Below are 18,957 nucleotides of genomic sequence, written 5' to 3' on the forward strand. Positions count from 1 at the left end.
GATTTGGAAAGGAAAAATATGTTTCTCTGCACCAAGCCCTGCTGACTGGTTTCCTACAGTGTTTTAAATGCAATATTCTCAGAAACCTGGCACTGAACCTGAAATTTTCCTATTTCAGGATTTTTTTTCTGCCTCTCTGTGAAGCTTATTCATCATAACTTTTGGATTATATGAGGCAAATAGAGCTTGAAGCTGACCATGAAGTTTTGCATACTTAAACATACAGAGAGTACACTTTGGTTGTCTTACAAAATGAGATGGGTTTCCTGTGATGGAGAAAAATATCTTAATTTATAATTTAAAGCTGAACTGAAAAATACTAAATTTATCTACTAAGAGTATGTGGGCAGCTCTGAGTATAGATTTCCAAACTTCAAAATAATTGAAGCTTCAATCTTAAGTTTATCTTCTTGCAATTATTCAGAGGTGTGACTTCCCTACTAGTGAAACATTGATCTTCTTGCTAGTTAGGCACTTGATTAAAACATGTTAGCATTCATGCTGAATCTACCGTAAAATTACTGAACCCTGGTAATGAATTTATGTTAATATGTTTCTAGTCAGTATACTTGAAAACTAGTGCTTTTTCTCTTATAGAAGAAATCGTTCTGTTTAAATACCATCTACCATGAAAAATCTTTAATTTATATGTATAGGGGTTTTTTTGGCATTGTATTAATAGAACACTGAAGGCATAAGTGTGTTGAGAAACAACAGTTCAGTTTTGCCCGTAGGTCAGATCTAGCTATGTACCTGTTGAGAGTAGAAGAAACTTCACCTACAACAGGTAGAACTCTAGTCTCCCTTTGCTACTGGTTGTTGCAAACTTGGAAGTGCTCTGAGGCCACTGTGCTTTCTACCTGTTCCTTTTGAAGAATATCCCTCTTTATTGGAAGCTTTACTTGTATTAGCTATGCTGGGGGGATAAAGAGTTGAAGTAACTTTTAACCTCAGCTGTTTCACATAATGAGTCTTTATCCTGATGGTTGTTTGGTTACAGGTGTTGGGCTACATGCCAAGAAATGTGACTCCTCTTTTACCTTAGAACTTACCTGACTATGAAGTGAATGTTGCTTTAGACAAAGATCCTGTTGTAGAGACTTGATTTTACAGTAGTTCAGTTGCCATTCTGTTAAAATACATGCAGTAAATGTCATTGTCTTGTTAGTACAGAGTTCCTCTATAGGATACTTTCTACAGTTTTTCTTCCTGTCTAAATGAGAGGGAGGAAAATCAGAGGAAAGATAAGCTGAAGATGCAGGTTATTGCGATTTGAAGCCTGTTAGTTTGGTGACTGTGATTCTTAATGCAAAATCAGTGCAACAGTAGAGTGATCAGAAGCTTGCATATCACTGTGTAGTTTGTTTGGATCAAACAGCTCTAATAATTCATGACTAAAAGTAAAACTTTTTTTGTCTCGGGCAAGCAACTAAAGAGGCCAATAGTGGGAATTTCAAAGTTACGTTCGCTAGCGTGCACTTAAATCTTTTTATGTGATGCAACTCTGAACAGTGAGTATTGCAGGTAGCTGTGGAAGCAGCGCCTCATTTTGATTTTGCGTTAACTGAAGGGAACTGCTAAGAGTTTAATCTGCGTTAGGCAACAGTTCCTTAAAAGGGCTGATAGGTATCAAAGTATTTGAAACAAAAAATGTAATCCCATGGTCAATTTTAGAAAGTATATTTACGTGTGTGTAGTATGTGTTAGAGAGGATTATAATCTCTTGAATTGGCTTTACAGCTGTATGGAATAAAAATGTGTCCTTCCAGTACCTAAATATTTTGTGACTTGTGAGCATATTAATGCTACTTCTATTTTTCTGACACAAGAGAGCCCCTACAGTGGTAACTCCTCCAGGGTTTATTGTCCCTAACAAGGTATCTCTTAAACCTGCTGTGGCTGTAGATTCTAACTTCAGAAACTGCCACTTCACTCCTAATTACAAATGGGAGAGGTGCACTTACTTAACACCTTAAGTAGTTTAATGGCTGTTACTTAGTACCAAGTTGTTTGAACTTTTTAAGTGTTCTTGTGAATGAGAAGAAGCATAATGCATCAGAGCTTGGGTGAGTTTTAGTGTAAGGAATGGTTTTTGGTTAACTCCTGACTTCTTTTTGTTCCTTTTGGCTTTTAGGGAGAGGTTAGCTTAGAATTAGTAAAGAATCTGTAATTCTCTGTTTCTCTCGAAATGTGTTTGGGTTTAGAAGTTGCTTAATTTAAACATTACTTATAAGTGGTAGTAAATTTCAGCCCGATTTGTTTAAATGTTCATTTAAAACCAATCCACAGATAAGAGTAGACTAAGATTTGTAACCTTAAGAAAAGTTGCACAAGTGGCTCTGCCTTCTTTTGAGGTAGTAGGTGTAGTAGCAGCTCATTATTTTGTCCTCTGGTTCCCTACAAATCCCTGAGCAAACTGCTCAATAATGCATTGAGCTATTCAGTTAAAGCGAACTATAGCCACAGGTGTAAAGTTAGGAGCTTTGTGAGACTTTTCCCCTGGTCCCCCACCCTCAGCATTTCAGGTGACTAAAGCCCAGCATAATGAGCCCATAAAGTACAGAGAACATCAGCTGCTAAAGAAAGTGAAATGAAATTGTTGATCCAAATCAGATTCTTGACTTGGTAAGAAAACAAGAGAAAACAAATCTACCTCTGAAAAGGTAAAGCTGAATTCAGATAAATTTCTCCAGGTGGTTGGGAGCATCTTGGTTACTTCACTTAATGTTTTATGTATATGTCTTTTCAGTGAACGGTGCATGGATGTACATGTTGCATGCTGAGAGCAAGTACTGTCTCCTGATACTGAACTGGAGGAGTTTGTGGTCGTGTTGACAAGACTTGCAGGTTCATTGTAGCGTGGTCTCATCGTTAGGCTTTCGACCCTTGTGCTGTGGAAGAGAAAGGAGGTTGTGTGGCAGAAGAATGTAAGTTTTGAAAGAGGGGAAATGTTCCTATAGGTAGTTCCCTCAGTCTAGATTGGTAGCTCTGTATGCTTGCGGACTGAGGAGACCTTTTTCCGAAAGGTAACACAGTAGCTCTTAACAAAAGGAGGGAGGATGTGATGTGGACTGGTTGGGAACTGGGTGGGGACAGGGAAGGTTTGTAATGCTTCTGTGGGTTGGGTAGTAACTTCCCTGTTGGGTATGAGAAGCTTCTTGAAGCTGTTAAGAGACTGTTGGGAAGGTCTGAAGTGAATTATATGCAAACCAATAGCATTATGGATAGGAGAAAAGTTTAAAAGGTAAAATATAACCTGGTGGTGTTTTGTTTTTTTTTAAGAACTATATGATCAAATATTAGGCTCTTTAATAGCCTTTTTGTGTAATGTACCAGGTAGTTTAGAAAATGATATAGAAAAAAAATATAGGAAAACTTGAGACAACTTATAAGACAAAAGGAATATATTTTTCACAGTGTAAATTCCAGCCAGAACAGGACAGATCTAGACTTCTATCACTTAAACAATTTTCAAATGAAAGATGACAGTGAAGCTGATAGGCATAGAAAGGTTTGCAGTGAGGTTCGAGGTGATGTGTTAACCTACAGGTGAAGTCTGGAACACTTCTTAATTTTATTGGTTATCTTAAAGGATACAAAACCAGAACACAGTGAAGAACAACCTTCATTACATAAAACCCCTTTAATGTGACACAGAAGTAATTGACCCCAAATCAAGAGTATGCCAAAATGCCTGTAGTTTTAAGGGTTTACTTGTAGTACTAATATCCTCACTTAAAGCCAAGGCATTTCAGAAAAATAGTCTTAATAGAAGAAAGATCATTAGGGGCACTGTAATAGTAAGGTACAAATTATACTGGAATGGCAGGGCAGGAGTGATAACTATGTATTAAAGAAACAAGGACTTAATTATTTCTGCATGGGAAAAGTGCTATAGGGTTAAATTAGTCATCAGTTACCAGGATTGTATGGTATCAAGTACAGGAGATTTTAATATCAAAATAATAATCTAGGTCTGTATAGATTTTTAACCTGAGAGAGCACTATTCCATTAATGTGGGATATAGAATGACCAAAGAAGACAGAGGAGGTGATAAAACCTCTAGGTCAGAATAGGGAGTTGTTTTGACCAGTGACACACAAACCACACATACTGGTATACAAGTCAGATGATGGTGTGTACTGTGTTTGCTTCAGCCATGCTGAAAACTTTCTTGATGTCTTAATAACAGCACGAGGGGAGGACAAAAAAAACCCAAAACCTTTCCAGGATTGTTCTGAAAAGAAGGTGCTCTGTAGATCTTGAACTTAGTTTGCGGTGACAAGCATCTGAGGGCACACTCAAATAACTGTGGTCGACACCTTAACCAGAGTACAAATTTGAAAGGTACACACTGTGGAATGTGTCTTGTAACTTTTAAAATCACTGTTTCTGAGTCCTGTTTCTCATGTGGGAGAAGGAAGATGAAGGGATAATCATCCCAGTTTTTTCTTGCTGCTTCCCCTCCTGTTCAAAGATAAGTTCTGATGAATAGTGGGAATACTTCTATTTGCTATCTTCTTGCCTTTAGTAGTTGTGTTTAGCTCCCCAGCTAATAGGTGTGGTCATGGATCTGGATGCTCCTAATGGTTTGACAAATATCTTGAAAATCAAAGTCTGTTTTTCTTTGCCACCTGTATTTTAGTGGATCAATGTATTTTTCTAAAGACTTGCTTCCTGCTGCAGTGTAACACAGTCAAGCAGAAAGCTGCTGCAGTGGATCTCGTGTTTCCAAGTGCCCCAATACGTTAAAGTAGGTCGAAAATTGCATAAGATGCCATTACTGGAAACTGCTGTAGGCTGACTTGCATATAGAACCTCAGCTGTGCAACTAGCAAATGCACTCTGACAAACAGAAATGCAGCCATGACTTAAAACACAGCAAGATAGCTCTCTGAAATCTCCCTAGGACATGAATGGCTGTTGGAATCATGAGATGTCTTTGCCCCTTGAGTTCATGTTCCTGCTGTCTGCTGAGCTGGGGTCGCCTGCCTGCACTTGTCAGAGGTTTCGCATTGTTTGTGTCTGCAGGGAGCTCAGGCACAAGGCTCCTTAACTCGTTCTGGATCACAAAATATGTATTCTGTATTTTGCTGCTTACCAAGCTCCTCCTAAGAACAAACATACATAGCACAGTGAAAATCATGCAAAGTTAAAAACATATAATAGCTCTTCTGCTGACTGAAGAGCTGCTGGTGGTTAGTAATGAGCAATGGCAGTTTGTGGAGACAAGTGCAGAAGTCTCTGCAGTTTGTGCACATGGGAGCAGCCATTGCTCTTCAGTCGAACACTGATGTGCCCTGTGGAGCACTGAGCAGAGCCCGGTGCTTGTGTTTGCCCTCCTTTGAAGCACTGTTTAATACCTTCAGCACAGAGGGGAAACACATGCCTAGGTATCCAATTTATTTAGTATTTTACCTTCTTTATAGAGTTACAAAAACTCGGAGTAGGAAAAAAATAATTCTGGAAATAGGTACTGTTGCCTTCAAGAGCTCATCGGTGTGTATTCTTTTTGTGGCGTGTGTCCGTCCTGTACCCATGAAGCTGGGCTGCCTTGGTTAGCCGTGGCTCTTGGCCCACTCTGTTCCCGTGCCCTTGTACCTCTTCACCACATCGGGCAGCACTGAGAACAGAGTGTGGGCTACTTACCTTCAGGGGTTGTATGTTTTAAGAGTCTGAGCACTGGTGAGGGCAGTCTTCTGGTTTGGTGGTTTTTTTCTTTTTTGTTTGTTTGGTTTTTTTTTCTTCTTACGACTGATATTTTCATATCTTTTTCTAACACAAGTTTAACTGGTTGAATAGAAACAAAAAACCCCTCCCAATTTGTGGGATTATATCCATTAGCAATCAGAACGGGCATATTTGGCTGTAATTATTTTAATGCAGTATATTTGCTTTAACTGTGAACAGTTTATTAGTTGTAAAATATACCATTTGATGGATGCGTTTTTCCAAAAATTTGAAATAGGTGTACTCCTCTGAATGAATTAATGAGACCTATGTCTGAGTCTGGCAAGAATTCTTTGGACTCTGCAATTATTTATGAAAAATCTGTGGCAACCAGTACTGCTTTATTTCCCACAACTGTTGCAGGTCTGGTGATATACCCCTATTGTTGTCATGCCAATCACACATTTCCTATATTTAATTAGATAAATAGATGGCTCAGTAGCAGTCAGGAACACACACAATCACACAGTTACACGGGCTGGAAGGGTCCTCAGTTAAGGTACAAACCTGATCAGGTGTCTGCCGGGGGAAAAGCTTCTGCCGGTCATTTGCTGCTCAAAGACCAACAGATCTGATAAATGCTCTGATATAGCTGACTCAGTCATTTGGCGATGGCCCTAGACAGGATAGATCTATCCCATTCAATCTTAATTTAATAGTCTTGCTATACTGCCTGACGTCAGAAAACTGTAGGTAGGATCTCGGCAGAACATGAATAAAGTTTGTAAGCCTAGAATGTTTCCAACTTGCCTTTAGTCATGCTGATGAGATTATGATAAAATATCAAAGGTGAGAAGGTTCCAAAGTAATAACAACAATGAAAATCCTGGGCTTTCCAGGGGCTTACATCAGAAGGGCTAGCCTGACTGCCAACAGCTGTACTCATCTACATCTCATACAAAGTTATCTTGTTAGAGATACGTGTAGCAGCTTCTTCTAGAATTTGGTTAATTTACTAGTAATAATGTTTAATTACTTTGTTATGGTAATGTGAAATGTTATCTTAGTGTTAAGATGATTAGAACTAAAAATAATAAAAAAAAAGAGGTCTCCCTCAAAGGCTGTTTTGCAAGCACTGGATCTTTTCCCATCTTGAAGTTTTTGTCTGCAGATTCTCCAGAGCTGCTTGTATTTTTTGAGTCTGCAATGTATTTAAAACAGTTAAGGTTTTTCACTTTGAGGTTCACTGCCTATTAGATCTAAGTGTTTAGCTGAATCACTTATTTTTTTCCCCAATTAATACCATGTAGATTTGACACATTTCATATTAATGTATTCTGTCATAATTATTCTGTATTACTCTGAATTTTGAAGTAACGATCCTTCTTCCTCATGGTGAGAGGCCCTGAATTTCATAAATACTGTCAGGGAGTCCATATAGGGACCAGTCCCAGGCACTGCTGCAGAAGGCTTTCAAAGGAGAATAGGTTAAAGCATCTATTGGAAACCCTGGATTTTGACCACTTTTTGTTAATTGTTTTAAAATAAAAATAGAGTCTTCCTCCCCATCAGTGCCAGCTGAAATCACCTGGTGAAAGACACACCTGACAAGTCATCTTGCACTGATCTCTGTGTGAGGGGGGATCTGCTGTTGCAGGCTGCTGTGAACCAGCAGGTTTAAGGGGTTCGGTGGGGTGACAAGGTGTTTCCAGTCAAGCTTTGCTAATTCCAAATTCTTCAAAAATATAGAATGTTTGTAAAATGGTTGATTTAGCTTTTATTTGCCTTCTGGTTCGGAGTCTGTTTAAATCCCATATAAGGAGGGTTCTATGCAAGTAAGACTTGTTACTGCAGAGCTGAGTCACAATTGTGCTCAGCTGTGGCAGTGCTGGCGCTCCCCCCAGGCAGCCTCGCCGGCACTTCGAGAGACGAGAGACCGCGCTGCAGCCTCCTCCGCTGCTCCTTTGTCTTCACTCTGAAAAATGTAAAAAAATACATGTTAAACCCACCGTTGGCTGGAAACACCCGGTGCAATGTAATGGCACCTGACCCTCTCTTAACGCTTCCAAAGTTGGCTTTTCGCGCTCATTTCCCAGAAAGCACTGTCGCATTTTGAGTTTTTGCTCTGCCCGGCCGGGCTGGGACAACGAGCCACCTTGGTCACCCGGAGGGGCTGAGCAGGTCCAGCCTGTGTGTGTCTGGTAGAGCTGTAAAGAGGAGGAGGCGGTCAGTCCGTGGTTCCAGGCGCTGCGTTTCCACCGTATTCTCTGCGGGTGTGGGGGAAGACGTGCAAAGCAAGTGATAACGCAGGCACGAAAACTCGAAATGTGACTGTGCTTTCTGGGAAATGAGCGCAAAAAGCCAACTTCGGAAGGCTTGAGAGACGGTCAGGTGCCGTTACATTGCACCGGGTGTTTGCAGTGTGATGCAGATGTCCTGCCTGCCGTAGGTCAGCAGCCTGTTCTGCCTTTGTGTCTGTTTATGGTCCCAGTCAGTCTGCAGAGCTCTGGGGCAGCGGGCGCTGTGAAGAGCAGACTGAGCTGGTGAGCACGTACCACTGAAACACCCGCAAAGCACGGAGAACCAAAGACACGATATACCCTAAAGAAAGGGATGCAGCTTTTGGAGAGGAGAATAATATGGTTGGCGTGGTCGTAAGTTGTTCTGTGACAGTAGATTTAAAGCACAAGAACTGTCCGTTAACAAAATACATGAACATGCAAACCCCTCTTTTTCTGATACTTAACTAAGGAGTGGCCTTAAAACATGCTGGCAACAGTGGAAGCTCCACTTTTATTATTACAACCCTTACCTTTATCCCAGAGCAGCTTTCTGTAGGGTACAACATGGGCAATTGCAGTGTGTGAGGTGGCTGTGGTGAGTTCGCACCCGGCCTCACCTTCCAGGAACTTGTTCTTGTCCGTGCCCTCAGCCTAGTCCTGTTACAGAGAGCTCCGAGTGCTGTCTAATCTCATTCTGGAAGGCCAGAGGCTTAAATTTTATGCAGGTAAATGCTACGACATTTTCCCATCATTTGTGTGGTTTACTCATTTGAAATGTTTTTTAATTCCTACGTGTGCCAAGAAATCTGTCTTTGTGGTGCTTATTTATTAAAAATAACTTGTTTATGCCAGCAGCGGCTGGAAAGATGTAGCCTGCTGGTTTTTACGTACTATGGTGTTAAACAGGAATTTTATTTAATATTTGAAAAATAATGTACAATTAATGCTGATAGATTAATTATGTGTAATATTTGTGTATTGCCATTGCTGCATAACCTGGACTTTAATGTCATGATGATGAAAACCTGGGTTAGCACAGGTCATTTGAACCAAAGGAGTATTGGTCTCATGGTTTCATGTATTGTAAAACAGTGGTGCTTAGATAATTTTGCCATTTTGTAGCTCTGTCTGCTGCCTTATGCTGGAACAATATGAACCCTTCTGCTTGCCAGGGCTTCTTCCTTTGGATGTCATCTCATTGTTGCAGGTTTTTATGTCACTGCCTGCTCAGCCATGCCAGGGACAATGGTTTTCAGTTGTGGTTCATGGATCTGTGAGTTCTCTGCATGACTGGTGAGGGATTCTCGCAGTGTCCAAGATCAAGCCTGCAATCCGTTGTCTGGGTGGCAGCTGTTAGGAACTCGCAGGCAGGAATGCAGACCCTTCAGCAACTTGGTTTTTTCGGTATGACAGACTTGTCTTAGCCATTGTGACAGAAGCACTCTTTATCCTGTGAAATATGTAGGAATGGTTTGTGTTTTGTTACCCTTGAACGGTGGTTTCAGCAAGGGGACAGTCCCAGTGGTTTTTGAGGTTTTTGAGCCCTTGAAATGATCTACAGTAGGAACAATGGAATAGCAATTTGGTACTAAGTAGGAGCGGAGGAGCAGGGACGCGCAGCTCCGGCGCAGGGCAGGCGCGCAGCAGCGCAGCTCAGCCGTGCTCGGGAGCAACCCGCACGAGTCACACGCAGACGGGGCGTCACTCGTGACAGTGGACTTCCACAATGAAGTATTGTGCAGATTTATCTCCTATCCTACACTTGGGCTTGAGACAAAGTTTAATGAATAATAAACCTACACAAATTTTGTGGTTTTCTGGTTTCCCTGAATGTTTTGAGGTCTTTTTGCTTTCTAAGAGAATGTCTGTAATTCAGCAAAATAGAATTTTAAAGGCTATTTTTTTAACCAAGGAAAAGATTTCTTGTTGTCTTAATGTTTCTGGTGTTATTCTTAGCACAGAGCACCTCAATGCTGCAGCAGTTACCATTGCTTGATTTCTTTTTTTAGAAAACATACACAGTTATGTGAAGAAAAATATAGACGTTTGTATGATGCTGTCATACTGGAGAGTCAAAGAAATTCTAACCAAAAGCATTTGTAATTTCAGAGGGAGCTATTTTCAGACTTCTCTGTTCTTAAGAGAACCATGTCAAGAACTTCTTCCTTAGAAGAAAAATAGTAACAGGGCTGTATGCTTTATCATTTTCTCAGTCTCTATGTTGGGTTCCTGGGGAGGAGATCCCCAGGTGGAAACACAGCACAAAGAAACAAAGCAACTTAAACCAAAACCCTGTCCTTTTAAATTCTTTAGAGGAGAGTATTTATTCCAACCAGTTTCAGCATAGTTCAATATTGCAGAATCCTTCTGGTAGCAATTTATGTAGCACTGACACAAAAGGAGGTACAGATTTTTAACTTTTATTTTTTTTTTTAAATAAGCAATGTCCTTATTACTGAGATAAAGACTGTAGCCTCTCATTCCTTCAGTTGTGTTTCTTGCCCATAAAAAAACCACTTAATGAGGTTTTAGACAGTTATCTGGGGCTAACTAGAATGTGCCCAATCTATTAATGAAAACGCCTTCCCAAATACGCCAATGCATTTTAAATGAAAGGGGTCTGTGCTAGAGTTTCTATTTATTACACAAGAAATAATTTACAGTTCTCCAGGTGGTTTCCTATTGTCTTTTAACCTTTGCTTACAGCTGGTTTGAGATGAAAAATATTTAGTCATGTGTCTTCTGTGCATGTGGGGAAAAACAAGCACTGTGAAATTACTTGGTATTTTTATATTTCATAGAGTTGGAAAACCAACACAGATGATGAAGAGGGACTGTATTTAATGCTTCCATAGTTCTTATTGTTTGGATTCTTGCTACCGAAACATGGGAAGGAGGTTGGAAGGCTGTAAGTTCAGAGCTCATCGGTGTTTGCACGGTGTCCACAGGCCAGGGGGGTTAGCACAGGACAGCAGGGAGGCACAGAGGAGACCCCGTGAGCTCCCTCCTCACAGACTTGACTGCTCAGTAGAAGGACATCACACTTCTAAGGAAATGGAATGAGAAAGCCTGTGTAAAACATGCGTTCGATTCAATGTGACATCATTCTGAGGCCTTCTCTTAGGTGTAGTCTGAGTGCATGTCTTGCTGAGATAGAGACAATAAGATTCCTAAACATTTTGTGAGTTATTGTGTCAAAATGTAACCAGTTCAGAAGTCCAGCATCTTTCCCTGGATAATGCTGTAGTAACTTTCTCAGAGTGGCAAACTAACAAATGAGGCTGCAATTGCTAGATTTTTATATTTATTTTCAAAACACCAAAGGATGCAATATTTCCTGGACATTAAATCAAAAAGTAGGAGAGTCTGTTGTTCGATTTTTTTATGAGGTACATATACCATCAACATTAACCCTCAGCAACTTTTTTTCCACAGTGTTTTTTGCAAAAACAAGCCCAATCCTGTTGCCTTGAAATTCTTTTATTCAGTTCTTCTACAGTTACGTTTTACATGCCTGTTCACAGACAGCTGGATGTTTTTCTCCCAAGCGGACATAGTTTTCACTTCAGTCAGAGCTGTTTGCTCCCCACCCCCGTTTTGCAATGTACAATTCACACTTGCAGCATTTTCAGTAAACATAGGATCAATTGAGTATACAGAAATAGCTTCTTCTATAAAATTTCCATTAAAAAAATAACAAGTTTTTATTTACAAAGTGTTTGCTACTTCAAAGTAATATTTCCTATTGGTTCAAATATACTATTTGCGAATGCCAGTGTTCCTATTAGGAAGGTAAAACTTTGTATATATATTTTTCTTTATACCTTTGTCAGTGTTTAACGCACATATAATACTACCACATTCTTTTTTACACTACTCCTAGCCATGTACAATGTGGTAGTAGAAATTAACACTATTTGATCAGGACAAAAAAAATCAGCGTAGCTTAATAGCAGTCTTTCTGCAAAAATAAAACTTTAGTTTATAATTTAAAGGTATCTGGAAAGCAATCTATGGAGAACTCAGGAATATGCAGGAAGTTGTTTAAAAGATGAATGGGCAACTTTGACGTTCCCAAAGACATGGGAGTTAAGCAGAAGGGAGAAAAATTTCTGCCAAAGTGTTTGTGTGACACTTTATGCCAATACATATGTTGGGGGAGGGGAGAATAAGAGTGGATTAAAAAATTAATTAAAACTTCAAATCCCATATAGTTAGCATCCTCATAAAATGGATTTGTCAGTGCTTATTTTCTTCCCACCTACCACATTTACAAACCCTCCTTTGAGTTCAGCATTGAACGAGGTCATAAAAATAGCTTTCTCCATGTTCTTTAAAAAAAAAAAAAAAGTCTCCATTAATTTAAAAGTTAATGGACCTTCAAGTGGTTCCTGCATTTTAAATAGAAAAAGGAAGTGTCTCCACAACTTGCTTCCATGCAGAATATAGATTTTTAAAAGTGCTACTGTGGCGGGGGGACAGATGGACGGATGGAGCTGCCGTCTTATCGCACACTGCACGTTGCGGTGGCTCTGTAACGTGGGTTGTGCACGTCAGCGTTAGCTCAGTGCTAGGGGGTCGAGCTATTGCCAGAGCAGAAAGAAGTGCCAGCGGATGTGCAGCGGGTACAAACGGTGCCGGCGCCTGCCGGCACTTACTGCAGACAGCGCGGGGGATACGATACGCACAAGGGCTGGGGCCGGGGTCCCAGGGTGCTATTTGCAGCCAGGAGCTGAGGAATGAGGATGAACTCATACTCAAGTTCTTACAGGTTAGTTCAAACTAGGATTAATTTTTTCACAGTAGGTGCTTGTGAGATGCAGTGTCGTAACATTTGCATATATTCTCTGAAGTATTTTTCATATATACAGCCTGGCTTTAGAGACCAGGGAATGTGCCAGAAACTTGTGTGATGGGTTGTGATTCAGCTGGTGTTTTTTGAGGGAAATTCTGGGAGATCCACTTAATCTCTCATTAGTGTAACCAAAGCTACTAATTGTTAAATTTACGTTAGGGATTTAACAAAACCATCAGAAAAAATGGAGACCAATTTTGTGGACTTACTTTTTTCTGGTCAATGTTTTAACATTTGTGGCTGTTCAGAATAATTGTATGTGACCTAAAAATGTCAATGGGAAGGGCTATGGATATGTGGTGATTTTTTCCTCTAGAACTGCCTCGGTCTTATGGGTGGTGCCATTGCTGCTTCATGGAAGGCATAAGAACCAGACAGTGCTAGGGATTCATTTCTGTTTCAGCCTGGATAATAAGAATAGGCTAAAAAGAAGTCACACTTAGAGACCTATTTTGTCTCAGAAAAAGATTCCTATATACTGCATAGATGAATTTGATTTATATATACAACTGAAGTTTTACATAGCTGCATCCTGCTGTCCCCTGGTGTTGATATATCTAAACTGCCTAGGCCTGGAGAGCACTGAGTGTTTAAGAATGGCATTTAGAGGAGTCAGCAGATGAAATAGTTGCCACTTATTCTAGCCAATACTAAGAGCTGCACATCTGGGCTGCTGGGAGGTTGCTGCATCTGCTTGGAATTATGGCCTTCTTACAGAGACACAGAGCCTGCTGCTCTTATTGGAGAAAGGAAAAAAATTAAGTTATTCATTTGCTCCATATTGTTCCTAAGTGGGGGGCTTTCTCCCGGGATTTGGATGGTTAGATGTTTCTTCTGCACAATTTTGTACAAGGATTTGTTGTGTCCTGCAGCTTAGGTGGATATCCTAAATGTTGGATTCTTGGGTACTGTCAAAAAAGATGTAAGCAGAAAGAAAACATTTTGGTTTTGCCTGATCTTTGGGGTAGGCCAGACAAGGTGTGAGCATTAAAGATGTATAATGAATATGCACTCTCTGAGCAGCTGCGATAAACAGCGCCTTCAGTCGTTACTGTCAGACTGCTTTTATGAGCATTTCCTCACCTAACTGTCAGCACCAGCTGATTCGGGAACTTGGTTAAGTCTAAGGAATGAGAGTTTCAGGAATTTTCACGGTATCAGGATTTGGTTATATGAACACCTGCCAGCAAAAAAAAAATAAGTATTTAGAGCTGTTAACATGCTTGCAAGAGTAGATGTGTGATAATCAGAAATTACAAATGATTTATTAGCATATTGCCTCTAGACATAAGTCAGAATTCAAGAAGTAGCATCTTTTAAAAAAAAACCAAACTCCACAAACAGACCAACAGTCCTTAGCCTCCTCCCTGGTCATCAGTAATGCTGCAACAGGCACCGTTTCCCAGGGCTGAAGGTTTAGACACCTTCAGCTGTACAATATACCAGGCCTTGGAGTAACTCAACTGCAGCATTTATTTCTATAAAACTAATTAAGCTTGTAGTAAAGCAGAAGGATGTCACCTCGAAGTATGACTATTACTAGAACTTTTTAAATAAAAACTTTAAAAAGCTCATATAGCCTTTTCTCAGCTGCTTTATATCTGGTTATTTAAAATACTTATGTCCCTGAGAGAGTCTTGTAATGAAAAGATATAAACTAGGTGGGTTGGTCAGAAAATAGCTTGTTTTGTTTGTTTACTATATACCATAGCCTGTGGTTACTAGCTTTGTTTTTAAATGAATCCAACCCCCAAATGTCTTTAACTGACCGAAAGGAAAGTCTTCTCAATAAACTGCCTGGATTATTTTCAGCTGAACAGAGCCAGTTAATTATAAAAATTAGTATTTCCCAGTGTTCAAATGTGATTAAGTTTCAGCTGTGTGCTTGAATTAAAACGGTGGATATGGTCAGAAGAATGAGCACTTGACGTTTAAAACCTTACCTGTAGAACGCTAAATTCAAGCATTTTATGTATGAACTTGTGGTTGGTTGGTTTGGTCGTCTTCTTAAAAATTAAAATGTGGTTATTAGGCCTTTTTACATACTGTTACTTCAGGCTGACTTAGCTGATCAGCACAAGTCTTTCTGTGGGTATTCTGTGTACTCAGGAATTTCCAGCAGCTCAAAAGGATTTGGAGCATTTTTAAGCTATAGTTCAAACTAACCAAAACCCTCAGCCAAAATAGAACTATCTACAGTGTGGCATGTACTAGGTTTAATGAAGTTGGTTAAAATCCTGCCTTCAGTTAAACTGGTATTAGTTTTTAAATATATACACTTTCTTAGATTGGGTGGATTATTGCCATTAATTCCAGTGTTGAAATGAGAAGACTGGCACACCTTAATACAATTTTAAAAACCAAAATCCACAAACATTATGTCAGATTTCCACAAAATAGAAAAATGCTGTCTCCCACTCAGATTTTTTTTTTGTCTAGTTTGTGGTGCTGATGAGTTTTTTCCAAGTCAAATTTAGATTTTTCAAGCGCTATAAAGTAAGTCCAGAAATAAAGCTGTTTACTGCAATCTATGTAGAGCATTTACATGCTCAGAAACATGACATGCATGTAAATGTGAACTTTGTCTTATAAGAAGAGATACCATCTAGTACCGGTTGCTACTTGTTTCATACCAATGGATGTTGAGTGTTGCACGAGACAGGAGGGGCTGATGGTAACTGAATAGAAAATGGGAAAACCAGTCATGCTGCTGACCGTTTAATTCCAGCAAGTACCTGCTGCTGGCTCCCAGAGGGAGAGCAGCCCTCCCACACACCTGCCATTAGCTTAGGGGGAGCTGTGTGGTTGCTTAATATTCTCAATCCCTTTGTTGCTCATAGTTGGTGAGAGCTCAATTCAGATGCAACAGCTGCATTTTGTGAGGTCTTACATGTACCTGTTGGTTTTGTGTTTTGGTTGGTGGTTTTTTTTTAATATGTCAGCTAAGATCAACAAGAGTGATTGAAAGGCTTGCCTGAGATCATACACAAGTGACTATGGCTGGTTAAGGTGTAAAATTCTCCTGGTTCCCATAATTTAGTGTAACCACAAGACCACAGTGCTTTAGTTGCAGTTCATTCTTAACTGGAACTTGGCACAAAGAATCCCAAGGAAATAATTTCCTTTTGAAGTATCTTTGAAATGTTCTAACTTGTTTTGTCCTTTGTATTCAACTTCATAGTTTCAGAAAAATAATTTTTAAAGAGTTAGTTCAACTGTCTAAATAAATGTTATGTGCTCCTAGATTATTATTTATGTTAAAAGATGATAGTTTGAAGTTTGCCAACAAGCAAGTAGTTGTGTAATCTGCTGCTTTGAAGGACATGGATATCAATGGAAGGAAGATATCACTGAATATCTCCCTCCTGTAAAGCAGAAGGTACACTGACTGCTAATAAAAAGCATTTTTCTTTTTACATAGATCTTGAGTGGGAAATGTGAAGAAAGTATAAAGTTAAATGTGCCCCTAATGTGGTGGGGAGGGGGAAATAATAACTTTAGAAAATGTTCCCCTCTTTAAGAGTTCCTTACGATCCTGCATGTATCAGGTATCTTTGATCTGCCTTCTCCAATAAATGCTGACCAAAAGTTTTTAAGAAAACAATGGGTTTTTAAGAATAAAAGCAATTATCTGTTTGAATGAAATGTCATTTATGAAGCTGACAATTCCATAGTAGTATGCCTGCGGTATCTGTTACCTTCTCCTCCTCTTATTTCACAAGTAAGCCACGTCAATCAAGTGCATTGACTCAGCAAGCATATTATTTATTATTTTGTATTTGTAAAGCTTTTCTTCCTGTAGAGGTAGTGTTACAGATTTGGTTGAAGTGAGGTGGTGTAAATCCCTTAGACTGGTGTTGCCTGTGAGCTGTGAGCACAGGACAGTCTTAACAGTCTTGCCCAGAGGGTGAGTAACACGGTAGGCATGTAAGAATTCTTTTAATTTGTGCATTTGCAACTTGTTTGTGTAAGATAGGTCTACTTGCTCAGTCAAGAGCTGTACCTAAATAATGGTGCTGCCCTGTCTCTCAAATGCAGGAGTTCCAACTATCTGTAAAAAGTTTCTAAATTTTTAATGCAAACACGCAGGCGTGCTTGTACGCTCCTCACGGTTTTACCTGTCCTATCTGCAGCCAGGCGTGTGCCAACTCCTGTGCGACAGCCAGGGAGCTTTTCAGCTGGAGCCTCAGTTTACCTCATTAGCTCAGGCTTGCTGCCTGAGTGCAGGTTTGTCTGTACAACAGCACGTGGACTTACCCCACGCTGCGCTGGAGTAACGGCCACAGGACCCCCAGGGATACATTGCTCAAGCAAATGTATTACATGCTGCCTGATCTCATACCTAAATAACAGAGCCAACATCATGGAGCTCTGAGAGCGAACACACTGGTACTCAGCAGCAGGTCAACTATTTACATGCAGTATAAAAACTAAAAAGAAGTATCACTATTTTAAACTAGATTTACCTAATTAAAAATAGTTAACTTCGAGACTAGGTATTTACTTCAAGACTAGTTAAAATACTGAATGTTAGAACACCATGGGAAGAGTACAGTGTATTTTGCTTTGGTTTTGGTTTTTTTTGTTTTTTTTTCAAAGGTCTTTATGATTGGATGTGACGTTAACTACAGAACACGGAACCTCCTGTTGCAAGTCTAATTTAACGCTTCAAATGGGATTCACGTTGTGTGGTTTTCACCACAAATTATTTTAAGAAGTGGTTTGATACTACTATTTTTCAAAGGCACATCAAGGTGAGTGCCACAGGGGATCATTTTAAGCAAGTTAGTTTATCATAATCCAAGCTGACAAGAATGCAAAACATGAAATTATGGGTTGTTGAAATTTAATTTTTTTCGTAAGAACCTCAACCTATGACTTTGAGAGTTATGTGACCTGCCCACCCTAAATTTGAAAATGCTGCTTGAAAACATGCTGCCTGAGATCCTTAACATAAAGGCCTTCTTAAAAAAAACACAACACATGCTATAAAATCAAAGGGATTACAGAGTTAGAACAGTAAAGGAGGAGCTATACTGGATACACTATAATATAGAAATACAATTTTTGAACTTTTTTTCCTTGAAAAAAGCTGGTGCAGAGAATACTGCTGTTTTTATCCTGACAGTTTAATAATGGCTAAGTATAATCATTTATAATAAATTAGATCTGCAGTATAAATGAACTTATGAACCTTTCAAGAGACATACCTAGTGTTTTAGAGTATCTAAAATGGATTTAAACTATTTCAAGATTCATTTAATCACTTGCAATTTATATTACTTTAAGAATCTTCTATACAGCAAGTTGAACAGAAAAAAGCAAACATTCTAACAGCCCCTTTTCCCTAGAACAATTTTCATATAAGATAGTTTTAAATAGCTATTTTAGCACATTCACGTGTGCTCTCTCCCCCTTTTTCTAAAGGTAGCACAGCCAAAAGACAATGCAAGAATTGGCATTTGTTGACTGACTCTGTTTTCTTCACCATCTGGTAAAGATAAGGGGAAGACAGACTTGAGACAGAATGTCCCAAAATGGAAAATGTGAACTTGATGTTTACTTTGCCCAGTCTCCAGGGACTTTGTTCTTTTCCTTGGTTATAGCTGATAGAAACCCACTTTGCACTGTGTCTGCATGTCGCTCTGTGTTCAGTTACAAAAAGTTTTCAGTTTCAGCTGTGGATGAATCTGCTTTGAAGCTTCCATTTTGCTTTACTGAACACAGTGGAAACCAAGGCAAGAAACTTAAGTAAAATCCGAACAGGAACTCCTGTTCAGAATATTTATGAGCAGCATTTTGTATATTCCATTTTCTACTGTCCTTATTCTGGGGAGGAAGAATCCTCATCTTCATCCTCTTCATCTTCATCATTGAATGAGCATGGAGTTTCTCCCCGTGACTCAGAGTAGCGTGATGCTGCGCTGCTGGACTGTTGACTGCTAGGGGCAAGAATCTGCCCGATTGCTAAGGCCACTTCAGCATCCAAACACAACCCTGGATTCTCACTATCAAAACAACAGAAATGTCGAAGTTTAGAGGATTTCTCAGGAAGTTTTAAGCTTTCTTTTTGGCCTCAGCTTTTCCTTTAGTTACATAAATGCTACTAACAAGGAAAAATCCAAAAGCTTCACATTTAACACAGCTAA

The 18,957-nt window shown here is 39.5% G+C and overlaps 1 protein-coding gene across 2 annotated transcripts in view; it reads right to left on the reverse strand.

Moving 5' to 3' along the window:
- Window positions 1-11,323: 11,323 nt before the first annotated feature.
- Window positions 11,324-18,957, reverse strand: part of TFDP2 (transcription factor Dp-2) — a 53,450-nt gene continuing 45,816 nt past the window's right edge. For both annotated transcript variants that reach the window (XM_065640149.1, XM_065640150.1), the window contains one exon: window positions 11,324-18,816. In XM_065640149.1, coding sequence (XP_065496221.1) covers window positions 18,633-18,816 — 184 coding nt within the window. In that variant the 3' untranslated portion in view covers window positions 11,324-18,632. The remainder of the gene's footprint in view (window positions 18,817-18,957) is intronic.

The sequence above is a fragment of the Caloenas nicobarica genome, chromosome 8, assembly GCF_036013445.1.
Source record: "Caloenas nicobarica isolate bCalNic1 chromosome 8, bCalNic1.hap1, whole genome shotgun sequence".
In the NCBI taxonomy this organism is placed as follows: domain Eukaryota; kingdom Metazoa; phylum Chordata; class Aves; order Columbiformes; family Columbidae; genus Caloenas; species Caloenas nicobarica.